This window comes from Ranitomeya variabilis, chromosome 8 (genome assembly GCF_051348905.1).
Source record: "Ranitomeya variabilis isolate aRanVar5 chromosome 8, aRanVar5.hap1, whole genome shotgun sequence".
Classification (NCBI taxonomy): Eukaryota; Metazoa; Chordata; class Amphibia; order Anura; family Dendrobatidae; genus Ranitomeya; species Ranitomeya variabilis.
This window is the reverse complement of record NC_135239.1, coordinates 143,269,638-143,284,572: the sequence shown is the minus strand read 5'-3', so window position 1 is coordinate 143,284,572 and position 14,935 is coordinate 143,269,638. Positions and strand designations below refer to the sequence as shown.

Sequence of the window (14,935 nt, the reverse complement as noted above, 5' to 3'; positions counted from 1 at the left end):
GCGGGCACCATATCACATTAGCAGCGCTGCTAAGGTGCCTTAACAGCAGAAAACCCCACAAAATGATGCCATTTTGGTAACTACACCCTTCAAAAGGATTTTATCCAGGAATATGAGGATTTTGAACCAAAAGGTACTACAAAATTTAATAACATTAGGTCGCCCTATTGAATATTGAGCGCAAGTGCTCGCTACTCAAGTTTGCACAGAGTATTGCAGGTGCTCAAGTCTTCGCCCCACATGTTTGGCGGTCGCTTGTTTTAATGTGTATTTGTGGTTGTCAAGAGATTAAATGTTCCCACCTTCTGTTGGAATTGATTTTTCATCCAGTGTGATGGAGGAGACACTATTCATGGATTGAGGTCCAAACAAAAGCAAAAACGATGCAAAAACAACAGTATGCCATGTTTATTTGACATGAGGAAGAGGTTTTTTTTTTTGTTTTTACACATTACTAGAAAATAAAATAGCAAGCATATGAATAAATCAGGTCTAGATTGTTAAACAGATTCTTCTGGTCTTTGCAAGAAAGGTGGGCTGCAAACAAATTAATGCTCCAAGAGGCCCAAGTCGACTTAATGACCATACCTAAAAAAAACAAACAAAAACATTAAAATTCTTTTTTATTTAAGTGGTGAAAAAAAAATCCAAAGTGTGTTAAAAAAAAAATAAAAAAAATATACATACATACATACATACATACATATACAGCACCATTTTCTGCTGACATTTTCATGGATACCATTTGGGTGCAGATACAATCTTTTGATCGCCCGTTATTACATTTTAATGCAATATCGTGGTGATAAAAAAAACAAACGAAAAAAAAACCCAAAACTTAATTCTGGCGTTTTGACTTTGGCATTCAGAACATCTGACATGTGCCGGGAAAGACGTGGGCTCACTGCCGGAGCCCACATCAAAAGGGCGAGAAGAGACATGCACTGTACTAGTACGGCGCATGTCACAAAGGGGTTAAAGACTACTTCACTCATTTATGCTCAAATTATGAGAACTTAATTATATTTGCATCTGTTAAAGCAAACCTGTCAGCAGGATTGCTGTGAGTAAGCTACAGGCAGTGTCAGGTTTGCACCGGTATACGGATTGAAAATAAAAAAATTAAACAACCACAAGATGGATTTCATGAACCCAGGTATTATTTAAGCTTTTGAGATTCTCATGCTCCGGGACTGCGCGTGCGTGTGGTCATTTATGTGGCGCTCTGCTTACATATTCATCTGTATGGGCTTCGGACAGGTCACCGATCCCTCACCGACCTGCCTCCTATTTTACATACTGCATAATATATGGTAAAAAAAAAAAAAAAATCAGGCAGGGGTGGCACCGTAGCATGATACGGAGGATAATATGCATATTTTCGTTTTATTTAGACATCTATTTTTAAGAATTTTTTTTTCCCTGTAAACAAAAGGGCGCTGGCTGTCACAGTAGCATCTATGGCATTCTGAGTGATGCTACTGCGCAGACACTGCCAATTTCTCAGAAAAAAAAATTAGGCATCATCAAGATGGCACCTGCGCTGATGTTTTGGTCACTTTTGAATGTTGGCTGTGCTTTCACACTCGTAGCAGCATGAGATGGACTCTAGAATCCACACAAGTGGCTCAGGTAGTGCAGCTCATCCAGGATGGAACATCAATGCGACCTGTGGCAAGAAGGTTTGCTGTGTGTCAGCGTAGTGTCCAGAGGCTGGAGGCGCTACCAGGAGCCAGGCCAGTACGCCAGGAGACGTGGAGGGGGCCGTAGGAGGGCAACAACCCAGCAGCAGGACCGCTACCTCCGCCTTTGTGCAAGGAGGAACAGGAGGAGCACTGCCAGAGCCCTGCAAAATGACCTCCAGCAGGCCACAAATGTGCATGTGTCTGTACAATCTGTTAGAAAACAACTCTATGAGGATGGTCCGAGTGCCCGACGTCCACAGATGGGGGTTGTGCTCAGCCCAACACCGTGCAGGATGCTTGGCATTTGCCACAGAACACCAGGATTGGCAAGTTTGCCATTGGCGCCCTGTGCTCTTCACAGATGAAAGCAGGTTCACACTGAGCATGTGACAGACGTACGAGTCTGGAGATGCCATGGAGAGTGATCTGCCTGCAACATCCTTCAGCATGACCGGTTTCGCAGTGGGTCATTAATGGTGTGGGGTGGAGTTTCTTTGGAGGGCCGCAAAGCCCTCCATGTGCTCGCCAGAAGTAGCCTGTGCCATTAGGTACAGAGATGAGATCTTCAGACCCCTTGTGAGACCATATACTGGTGCGATTCGCCCTGGGTTCCTCCTAATGCAGGACAATGCCAGACCTCATGTGGCAGGAGTGTGTCAACAGTTCCTGCAAGATGAAGGCATTGAAGCTATGGACTAGCCCGCCCGTTCCCTAGACCTGAATCCGATTGAGCACATCTGGGACATCATGTTTCGCTCCATCCACCAACGTCACATTGCACTACAGACTGTCCAGGAGATGGCGGATGCCTTAGTCCAGGTCTGACAGGAGATCCCTCAGGAGACCATCCGCCGCCTCATCAGGAGCATGCCCAGGCGTTGTACAGTATGGAGGCCACACACAATACTGAGCATCTTTTCCTTGTCATGAGGCATTTCCACTGAAGTTGGATCAGCCAGTAATTTGATTTTCCACTTTGATTTTGAGTATCATTTCAAATCCAGATCGCCATGGGATATTCAGTTTGATTTACATTGATAATTGTTATGTTTAATTGTTCTGAACACGTTCCACTATGCAATGAATAAAAATTTACAACTGGAATATTTCAGTGATATCTAGGATGTGGTATTTTAGTGTTCCCTTTATTTATAAAGTATATATATAGTGTGATTTTAAAAAAACCAAAAACATTCAGTATGTAGAACAGGGGGCAGGTCGCTGAGGGATCAATAACCTGTCATAAGCCATGCAGATGAATGGCTGGGTACAGCACCACATAAAGACCACCCCCCCACACAGGTCGCCCCAAAGCACGAAAATCTTTAACTCAAAATAAAGATTAAACAAGCACATGATGGATTTAATCAACCCAGGTATTACTTTAATCAGTATAACGGCGCCGGCCTGACACTGTCTGTAGGTTACTGTGCACAATCCTGCTAACCGGTGCCCTTTAACAACTTTTTTTTTTTTTTTTTTTTTCGGTGGGGGGGGGGGGGGGGGGAAAGATTGGGCCGCTCCAACCACAGACTACATGCTATTTTACATTTCATTTTAAAAGCTGCAGATATATATATTTTTTTCCTTTAGGAATGAGAAGCCTTTCAAAAGTTTGGTGCTTAAATTTCTTACATTGCAAACATGGCAAAAAAATTTATAAATAGCTTTACATACTTTTGAAATTCCCATTCTCTGTTATCCAGTGGACAAACCTGCCGAGTTTTCAACCAACGCGAGATGCAATGGAAATGGAATGCATGCTATAGAAAGAAAATGCAAACAATTAGTATTTAAGTCATAACATTCAATAAAATTTAATCTCAAAGCTGGTAGTTTTGCTGTTCATCACAGCACCATTTCTTTTTACATTTGATGAGTCACTGCATGTAGTAATTCCACATTCTCCTACATATTCAAGATATAGAAACTTTGTTTGCGATACCCAATACCAATAACTTAGGGTGGTTATTTTTATTACCGTAAATGGAAAATTTACAAGTTTTTAAAATTTTCATATATTTTCCAACTGAATACTTTCTAACTTTACCCCATTTGCACTGTGGACAATTTTTTTTATCCAGTCTTCGAAGAGCCATTACTTTTTTCCTTTTCACGTAGACATATGAAGGTTTTCCCCCCTTGTGGGCCAATTAGAAGTTTAATCCCTTCACAACATTTGACGTACAGGTGCATCAAAGGCCGACTCCTTGCCTATGGTGCCAGAGGCCAACTCCCTGCCTTTGGGGTATGTGCACACGTAGGGGAGGTCCACTGCGGATTTTTCCGCAGCGGATTTGATAAATCCGCAGTGCAAAAGCACTGCTTTTTTTTACTGCGGATTTACCGCGTTTTTTTGTGCGGTTTTACACCTGCGGGTTTCTATAATGGGGCAGGTGTAAAACCGCTGCGGATTCCGCACAAAGAATTGACACGCTGCGGAACGTAAACTGCTGCGTTTCCGCGCATTTTTTCCGCAGCATGTGCACTGTGGATTTCGTTTCCCATAGGTTTACATTGTACTGTAAACCCATGGGAAACCGCTGCGGAAACGCTGTGGATCCGCAGCGTGTGCAGTGTGCACATACCCTTAGTATGGGCTTCGGCGCCGAGCCCACATCTTTCCCCGCACACGACAGCTGATCTGATCAACTGTCATGTGCCTCTAAGCCACAGGTGTATCAGATCCACGGGCGGCTGCTAACCAGTTAAATGCCGCTCTCTATCACTGACAGCGGCATTTAATATGCACCAGGCAGAAGCGCGTCACAAGTATTACCCATCAGCGCCTTTGTTACGCGATTGCGGGCGGATGTTCATGACGCCTGTGCTAGTCATTGTTAGTCTCCTATGAACGCTGGCTCATGGCCAGCACGCATAGTAGACATGTATAGCACAGGCGATCGGATGATCAGTTACAAGTCTCTCAAGGAAAACTATTGAAGCCAGAAAATGTAAAAAAAAAAATAAAAAAAAAAAAATCACCCCCTCTTTGCCCCATTCAAAATAAAATACAAATAAATATACATTCGTTATCGCTGTGCTCAGAAAGGTCACATCAAAATATAAATTAAATTGTATGGGTAAACGGCGTAGCAAGAACAAAACAAGCAAAAAAAAAAAAAAAAAACCACCAACGCCTGAATTAACTTTTTTGGCTGCTGCAACATTGCAATAACGGGCAATCAAATATCTTATCTACCCCAAAATGGTATCAATAAAAATCATCAGCTCAGGGCATTAAAAAAAAAAAAAAAAAAAAAAAAAATCAACCAGCCCCGGATCCGAGAAAATGGAGACAAGCACATTTCCCTTAAAAATTAGGATTTTTCTTCACCACTTAAAAAAAAGCCAAAAATACCCCCAAAAAATAAACAGCCCTAGTACTCTGCACTCATTACCTGTATCATTAAAGGTACCTTCACACTAAACGATATCGCTAGCGATCCGTGACGTTGCAGCGTCCTGGCTAGCGATATCGTTTAGTTTGACATGCAGCAGCGATCTGGATCCTGCTGTGATATCGCTGGTCGTTGAACAAAGTTCAGAACTTTATTTGGTCGTCAGACCGGCGTGTATCGTCGTGTTTGACACCAAAAGCAACGATACCAGCGATGTTTTACACTGGTAACCAGGGTAAACATCGGGTTACTAAGCGCAGGGCCGCGCTTAGTAACCCGATGTTTACCCTGGTTACCAGTGTAAAATGTAAAAAAAACAAACAGTACATACTCACCTTCGCATCCCCCGGCGTCCGCTTCCCACACTGACTGAGCGCCGTAAAGTGAAAGTACAGCACAGCGGTGACGTCACCGCTCTGCTGTTAGGGCCGGCACTCAAGTTAGTGCAGGAAGCGGACGCCGGGGGACGCGAATGTAAGTATGTACTGTTTGTTTTTTTTACATTTTACGCTGGCAACCAGGGTAAACATCGGGTTACTAAGCGCGGCCCTGCGCTTAGCAACCCGATGTTTACCCTGGTTACCCGGGGACCTCGGCATCGTTGGTCGCTGGAGAGCGGTCTGTGTGACAGCTCTCCAGCACTCAAACAGCGACGCTGCAGCGATCGGCATCGTTGTCGCTATCGCTGCAGCGTCGCTTAATGTGAAGGTACCTTTACACCGGTTTGAACTGGTTACCTTTTAAAAAGAAAAAAACAAACACACACACACAATTGAATCACACTCTAACCTCTCCACCATGTCCAAGACCAAAAGGCTGTCTTAGTGACCAAATTTAAGACCTGTGCAATGCTGGGATGGGCTACAGGACAATAGGCAAGCAAATTTGTGAGAAGGCAACAACTGTTGGCACAATAATTAGAAAATGGAAGAAACAAGAGGACGGTCATTCTTTCTCGGTCTGAGGCTCCATACAGGGTCTCACGTCTTGGGGTAAGGATAATTCTGAGAAAGGTCAGGAATCAACCCTGAATTACATGTGATCACCTGGTCAATGACCTGAAGAGAGCTGAGACCAGTGTCTCAAGCATTACTGCAAGTAACACACTATGCCATCGTGGATTGAAATCCTGCAGGGCACACAGGTTCCTCTTGCTCACGCCAGCACATGTCCAGGCCTGTTTGGAGTATCCAGATGGTCATTGTTGGAACTTCATAGGCAGCACGGGATAAGGTCATGTAGTCAGACGAGACCAAAATAGAACTTTTTGGTATCAACTCCACTCGCCGTGCTTGGAGAAAAGGATGAGTACCAGCCCAAGAACACCGTCCAAACCGTGAAGTATGGTGCTTTTCGGCAAAGGGGACAGGACTGCTGCACTGTATTGAAGGACGGATGGATGGGGTCATTTAGGGTACTTTCACACTAGCGTTTTTTGCAATACGTCGCAATGCGTCGTTTTGGCGAAAAAACGCATCCTGCAAAGTTGTCTGCAGGATGCGTTTTTTCCATATTGACTAACATTAGCAACGCATTGACACGTCAGCAGCAAAAAACGTTGCTTGCAACGTTTTTTGCTGCGTCGAGAACGTCTTTTCCGACCGCGCATGCGCAGCCGGAACTCCTCCCCCTCCTCCCCACACCTCACAATGGGGCAGCGGATGCGCTGAAAATCAGCATCCGCTGCACCCGTTGTGCAGCGCAAACAACGCTAGCGTCGGTACGTCGGCCCGACGCACTGCGACGGGCTGAGTACGACGCTAGTGTGAAAGTAGCCTTAACTTTAAGATTTTGACCAACAGCCTCCTTTCCTCAGTAAGAACATTGAAGATGGGTTGTGACTTGGTCTTCCAGCATGACCGTTACCCTGGCTGTGTATTTTGGGTCACTAAGGAGTGGCTCTTTAAGAAACATTTCAAGGTTCTGGAGTGGCCTAGACAGTCTGCCGACCTGAATCCAATATAAAATCTTGGGAGGGAGCTGAAACACAATGTTCCCTAACGACAGCCTCGAAATCTGAAAGATCTGTATGGAGGAGTGGGCCAAAAACCCTGCTGCGTTGTGTGCATACTTGGTCAAGAACTACAGGAAACGTCTGACCTACTGAATCAAATACTTACTTGATGCAATGAAATGCAAATTATGTAAAAATCATACAATGGGATTTTCTGGTTTTTATGTTTAGATTCTTTCACACATCCCTTTCTCCAGTACGTGTGGTGACAGTTTTCACACATACCGGAGACATGTACACACATAGACCCATTCAAATTAATGGGTCTGTGCACGTCAGAGTGTTTCCACGGACCATGTGTCCATGGGCAAAACAGGCCGACAAGTCAGTTTTTTTTAACATTAGCATGGACGGCAAAACGTCCCGCACACGTGCACATGAAGAACACACACTGATGTCATCCGTGTGACACGCATCGACACTGGGGAAGAAGCACTACAGTAAGCACTGTTCCCAGCAGCAGGTGCTGAAGCCAGCTCTCATTCTCCCCTGCTCTGCCTGCCATCAGCACGAGCGGGGGGTGGGGGTGGGGGGGGAGAGAGTGATGAGAGTTATATTCAAGTCTGAACGACAGTGGGTGGGGGCTTTTGGGACTCTTACCCCCATCATCCGACACCTGCTTCCGCTAATAACCGTGATAGTAGGTGCGGATGATCGGGGTATTCCACAGCCGCTGGCTGCGATCTAAGGAAATAAATGAATGAAAAACCTGATGTGGGTTCCCCCCTATTTTCCTGAACCAACCAGGCAAAACTCACAGCAGGGGGCTTCAACCCTCAGCAAGGTTGGTTATCAAGAATAGAGGGGTCCCCACATTGTTTTTATAAATAATAAAAAAAAAAAATAAAATAAAAAAAAAAAAAAAAAAATGGCATATGCCCCTTCATTTTTTGGCAACCAGCCTTGCTAAAGCTCACAGCTGGGGGCTGCTATTCTCAGGCTGGTAAGGGGACATTGATATAAGCCCCACAGCTGCCCAGAAAAGGCGCATCTACAGATGCGCCTTCTCTGGAGCTTTGCCCGGCTCTTACCACTGGCCCTGTAGCAGTAGCAAGTGGTGTTCATATTTGTGGGGTTGATGTCACCTCTGTAATGACAGGTGACATCAAGCTAGCGGCTTAGTAGTGCAGAGGTGTTATAAAGACTCCTATCCATCACTAACCCTATAGTTATATGTTAAATAAATAAAGAGCCAGAATAAAATCCTTAATTTGAAAAAAAAAATAAAAAAATAAATGACATACACCTTTAATATTCTAAATTAAACCAAACTTACTGCAACACCCAATTCCCAGACTCCCTCGATCTATTGTAATAAAAGTAAAATAAAAAAGCAACAATATACCATACCTGTCCGTCGTTGTGTCCCACGCCATAATCCATGTCCGGGGGCTAAATAGTTTTCAACCTGGACGGTGCCAAGATGCGACAGTCCTGGCTGAAAACCACTGGTGAATGAGCTGCTAAGGCCTCTTTCACACTTGCATCGTGTGACGTCCGTCGCAATCCGTCGTTTTGGGGGAAAAACAGATCCTGCAAATGTGCCCACAGTATGCGTTTTTTGCCCATAGACTTGCACTGCCGACGGATCGCGCCGTATGGCCATACGTCGCGTCCGTCGTGCACCGGATGCATCATGTTTTGGCGGACCGTAGGCACGAAAAAATGTTCAAGGGAATGTTTTGTTTTTTTTTTTTATACGTCGGGTCCGCCATTTCCTACCGTGCATGCGTGGCCGGAACTGCGCCCCCTCCTCCCCGGGACTTTACAATGGGCAGCGGATGCGTTGAAAAACTGCATCCGCTGCCCACATTGTACCACATTTTCACAACGTGCGTCAGTACGTCGCGCCGAGAGTGAAAGAGGCCTAAGAGGGCAGCATCATTCACCAGCGGTGACATTGAGGTCGGGCTGAACTGCGGTGACTTCAGGACCGTGGGAAAATTCCGGTGATGTCACCTCTGGTGAATGATGCTGCGCTCTCAGCAGCTCATTCAACCAGTGGTTTTCAGCCGGGATGGTCACATAGTAAAATTAATTGTGTAATTCAAAAGTATAACCCGGCCACCACAAAACGAGCCCTCATATGGCTCGATTGATTGAAAAATTATATAAAAAATAAATAAATAATAATAATAAAAAAAAAAAATCAAACTTTCGAGAACTGTTAAATAAAGAGTCGGCATTGTTGTTTTTTTAGGGGGGTTGATTTATACAGCATTACATGTGCAGCAAAATTGACTTGCCATGAATTACCATCAGTAAAATTCGAATGATACCAAAATTAGTTTGTGCTGTTCATTTCCCTCCAATGAATACATTTAAAAAAATAAATAAATACACAGAACCATTGGGAGAGTGGAGTACATCTGTGGCAAATTTAGTGACCAAGTCGTCGCACTTGATGAATCAGCCCAAAAATCAGAAAATCAAAACAAAAAAATTTTATACCCAATTTTTTCATCCAAAACCCCATGTCATCATACACTAGATGGACCCCTGTAAGTGCAGCAGAGATGAGATTTTGAGGCATTGTGCTGCATATGGACGTAGTCCGCAAACCAGAGATTCGGCAATACTAGAGTACTGATATACTCTACAGCACACCGGTATTCCGTATGGCAATGACAAGGACACAATTTGAAGGGCTCAAAAAAGGTTTGCATTATAGTGATAATGCGCAACTTTGATGGTCCATATAAAAATTCGGCCAGTGGTTGAATACTTCAGCAGAAAATTTGCTGAGGGGTACATACCCCAGAGGGACATTGCTATTGATGAATCTATGGTTCATGTCAAAGGGAGACTAAAATTCCAAAAATACCTGCCCAGTAAGAGGGCCAAGCATGGAATAAGACTGTACAAGATGTGCGAGAGTGCCTCAGGGTACACCACTGAGAGATACAGGATCTACGGGGGGGGGGCTTGGGGGGAGTTGAGTTCACCCAGATTGAACCCGCTCAAAGCCCCCCTTGTCCTGGGGGTGAGTGGAAAAATTGTGTGGGACTTGCTGGATAAAGGTCACCACCTCTACATAGATAACTTTTACACCAGCATCCCACTCTTCAAGACCCTGTCTTTCAGAGGTATAGTTGCATGCGACACTAAGAAAAAAAAACAAAAAACCCAGACCAGGCATCGAGTTGTTAATTGGGAAACTGCTAAGAAAAGGAGACAGCAAAGCCCGATGCAGCAACAACATGCAGGTGGTCAAGGACATGAGGGATATCCTTATCTTGACCGCCATACACACTGACAAACAGCTCCCGTGTCACTGCACTTTATATACACATGCTGAGTAGTAAAGCTCCTCCTCTACAGATAAGAGCATTAAGGCTCAGATACAGAATGCCTGCAGCCCTGCACTCATCTCAAGAACTGCTAGCAGGAACAGGAAAACAGGGTTAAAGGGAACCTGTCAGCAGGATTATGCACAGTAACCAACAGACAGTGTCAGGTCGGCGCCGTTATACTGATTAAAATATCTGGGTGATGAAATCAGTCTTCTGGTTGTTTATTTTCAGTTTTGTGTTAACGAGATTCTCATTAACCATAAGGGTCTGTGCACACATTGCAGATTCACAGCAGTTTTCCATGTAAATCTATGGAAAACCAAATCCACAGTGCACATGCTGCGGAAAATACCGTGCGTAAACGCTGCGGTTTATTTCCTGCGGATTTTTCAGAATCTGCATGGAAAAATCCACACGAATCCACAACGTGTGCACATATCCTAAGGCAGGGTTGGGGTATGTGGTGCTCTTAGGTATTCATAATGCAGACTGCTGACAGGTCACTGATCCTTCAGTGACCTGCATCCTAGGTTGCATAATGAATATCTAATTAAAAAAAAAAAAAAAAAAAAAAAAAAAAAACAGCCTCAATTTGAAAAAAAGCTACTGCGCAGGCACATCGGGTGCCATCAGTGTAGCTGTAATCAGATAGCAACTACTGTGCATGTGCTGGCGGCACCATCTTACTGGAGAAGACAAAAATTTCCTCCTCTAAGATTGTGCCACCAGCACATGCACCAAGAGCTGCTACTGCGCGATTTTCAAATACCGTATATACTAGAGTACAAGCCGAGATTTTCTGCCCCCCAAAAATGGATTGAAAGTGCCCCTGTCTGCTTATACTCGAGTCATGGTCGGTGGGTGAGGGGGAGCAACAACTGTCAAATACTCACCTGCTCCCGGCGCTCCTGACGCGGTCCCTGCATGTCCCACGGTCTTCGGGTGCGGCAGCTTCTTCCCCTGTTCAGCGGTCAATGGTACCGCTCATTAAAGTAATGAATATGGACTCCACTCCCATAGGGGTGGAGCCGCATATTCATTACAGTAATGAGCGGTACCATGTGACCGCTCTTCCTGCCACGCCCGGAGACCGTGGGACATGCAGGGACCGCGTCAGGAGCAGGTGAGTATTTCATATTCACCTTTCCGCGTTCCACCGATGCTCCGTCTTCCCCGTCCTCTGCAGTGACTGTTCAGGTCAGAGTCGCGATGACGTATTAGTGTGTGCGCCGCCCTCTGCCTGAACAGTCAGTGCGGAGAGACGGGACGCCGAGGAGCAGCGACGACAGGTGAGTATGTCTTTTTTTTTTTAGTGCAGCAGCAGCATTATATGTGGCACATCGTTATATGGAGCATCTATGGTGCCATAAAGAACTGCATGGAGCATTATATGGGGCATCTATGGGGCCATAATGAACTGCATGGAGCATTATATGGAGCATTAAATGGGGCCATAAAGAACTGCATGGAGCATTATATGGAGCCATAAAGAACTGTATGGAGCATTATATGGGGCATATTTTAATATGGAGCATCTTATGCGGCCATAATGAACTGTATGGAGCATTATATGGGGCATCTATGGGGCCATAATAAACTGCATGGAGAATTATATGGGGCCATAAAGAACTGTATGGAGCATTATATGGAGCCATAAAGAACTGTATAGAGCATCTTATGCGGCCATAATGAACTGTATGGAGCATTATATGGGGCTCCTGATTCAATATGGATATTCAAAAACACGACCTACGGATGTCTCAATTTTACTTTTATTGGTATCTTTATTTTTGACATTTACCGGTAGCTGCTGCATTTTCCACCCTAGGCTTATACTCGAGTCAATAAGCTTTCCTAGTTATTATATTATACTCGGGTATATACGGTAGTTCTTTTTGGATTTCATCCCCCCCTTTCCTCTAGCTTACTAACTTTAATAAAACTATAATATCAATATGTTCAAAAAATAAATAAATGTTATACATTGCAATTAATAAACATCAAAAAAATGTCTGTTAGTAGCCTAAACAAAAAAAAAAAACTTTTATATTAAAGCATAATTAAAATAGATAATTAAAAACAGCACAAAACAATTCAGGAGTACTAGAGTGGAAATGATGTAAAACCAATAAAATCCCTAAAAAAAAAAATAATATAACGGTCCCTGAGCACAAACCCGGATCCATTTTTTTTGGCCAGCAACACTTACCTTCAGGTAATGGATGTTTCATGTTTGACCTATTTAGGCATATTGAGGGTATGTGCACACGTCAGGATTTCTTGCAGAAATTTTCCTGACAAAATCCGGACATATCTGCCAGAAATCCGCAAATTTTTTTTGCGTTTTTTGCGGAATTTTCTTTTGACACTCCAAAATCATGGGAAATCCGCAAAAAAAAAAAAAAAATGCAAAAAGAATGAACATGCTGCTTCTTTTTGCGGATTGCGTTTTTTTTGCGGAAAAAAACCACAAAATTTGCACAAAAAAACTGCGGAATGCATTCTAAATGATAGGATGCATAATTTAAGCGTTTTTTTGTGCAGAATTATTGCATTTTTATTGGGGAATTCCGCAAAAAAAAATGCAAAAATTCCTGAAGAAATCCTGACGTGTGCACATACCCTTACTGGTGACTACATGGTTGATGCATTAGATATTGTGGTACATCAATTGATATATTGATACATTAGATCTTTATGCATCACTTGCCAGACAGTTTCATTATGTGAATTGTGGCTATATATTACATTAACTCCTGTAATGCCTGATAATTGTCCTCTACAGGGACAATATTTTAACTTCTATACTAGTGGCATTTTGTTGTTACTTGACCTATAGGTTATATTGATTTTTTTCAGGGATTTTATTGGTTTACATATTTTCCACTCTGGTACTCCTGATTTTGTTCTGTGTTTCCCCTTCCACAATTGGAGGTTTTTATTCCTGTGTTTTAATTATCTATTTTAATTATGCATTAATAAAAAGATTTTTTATTTTTTTTTGTTGGAATCTTCTTGTCTGGTGGCAATTAGGCCACTAAGACATTTGGATGCAACTTGAATAATATTGGCAAATAAAACATGCAATTTTACTGCAGAGCAGGTGCCACGGCTGGCACCTGCCTGCAGATTTTTTTTTTTCCTCTCGTATGTACAGATATTCATTATGTAAACTAGGGGGCAGGTCACTGTCAGTCTGCATTATGAATACCTAGTCAGAGCGCAACATACCCCAACCCCGCCTTAGGGCACAAGAATTTCATTTAAAATAAATAAATCAATCAAACCTACACATTTAAAAAGTAGACCTGTAGAAGCGCTGGAATAGCGCGAAACAGCTGTTGTCGATCCCTGCTCACTTCCTCTATGTCCGTACTCCCCCGTGCCGTGAACATGCTGTAATGAATCTTTTATCTTCAATAAAGGACTGAACCACGTCATCTGGTGAGTGCTGCCGCATATCTTCTTTTGTATTCAAACCTACACATTTAGTATCGCTGCGTTCAGAATCGCCCGATCAATGAAAAAATAAATTTTTTTTTACCTGATCGCTAAATGGCGTAGCGAGAGAAAAAAAAAAAAAAAAAAATCGAAACGCCAGAATTAAGTTTTTTTGGTCGCTGCGACATTGCATTAAAATGCAATAACGGGCGATCAAAAGAATGCATCTGCATTAAAGTGGCATCAATAAAAACGTCAGCTCGACACGCAAAAAATAAGCTCTCAACCAACCCCAGAACACGAAAAATGGAGATGCTACAGGTATCGGAAAATGGCGCAATTTTTTATTTTTTTAAGCAAAGTTTGCAATTTTTTTTCACCACTTAGGCTACGTTCACACTAGCGTTGTGCGCCGCTGCGTCGGCGACGCAACGCAACACGCACGCAAAAACGCGGCAAAACGCACGCAAAAACGCTGCGTTTTGCGACGCATGCGTCGGTTTTTGCCGAAAATCGGACGCAAGAAAAATGCAACTTGTTGCGTTTTCTTGGTCCGACGCTTGCGGCAAAAAAGACGCATGTGTGGCACAACGCAACAAAAAAAAGCGCATGCGTCCCCCATGTTAAGTATAGGGGGCGCATGACGCATGCGTCGCCGCTGCGTCGCCGACGCAAACCCGACGCACATTAGCTTAACGCTAATGTGAACGTAGCCTTAGACACCAAACATGTCTAGGTTCTCTTATCTGTGACCTCGTAATGACCTGGAGAATCATAATGACAGGTCAGTTTTAGCATTTAGTGAACCTAGTAAAAAAGCCAAACAAAAAAACAAGCGTGGGATCGCACTTTTTTTTGCAATTTCACCGCACTTGGAATTTCTTTCCCCTTTTTCTAGTACACGACATGGTAAAACCAATGATGTCGTTCAAAAGTACAACTTGTTTCGCAAAAAATAAGCCCTCACATGGCCATATTGACGGAAAAAAAAAAATAATAATAAAAAAAAAAAGTTATGGCTCTGGGAAGGACTGATACACTGACTGATCACTGATGTAATACTCGGCAATGCTTCTGCATTGCAGGGAATTAGATAAGCGT

At 43.4% G+C, this 14,935-nt stretch overlaps 1 protein-coding gene across 1 annotated transcript in view; it reads right to left on the bottom strand.

Annotated features, from left to right (window-relative positions):
* Positions 1 to 393: 393 nt before the first annotated feature.
* The window catches only part of RBX1 (ring-box 1), a 64,708-nt gene continuing 50,166 nt past the window's right edge, over positions 394 to 14,935 (bottom strand). The window contains exons 4-5 of the mRNA XM_077277520.1: positions 3,363 to 3,448; positions 394 to 588 (exon numbers count right to left, since the gene is read on the bottom strand). Of these exons, the coding sequence (XP_077133635.1) occupies positions 576 to 588; positions 3,363 to 3,448 (99 nt within the window). The 3' untranslated portion in view covers positions 394 to 575. The remainder of the gene's footprint in view (positions 589 to 3,362; positions 3,449 to 14,935) is intronic.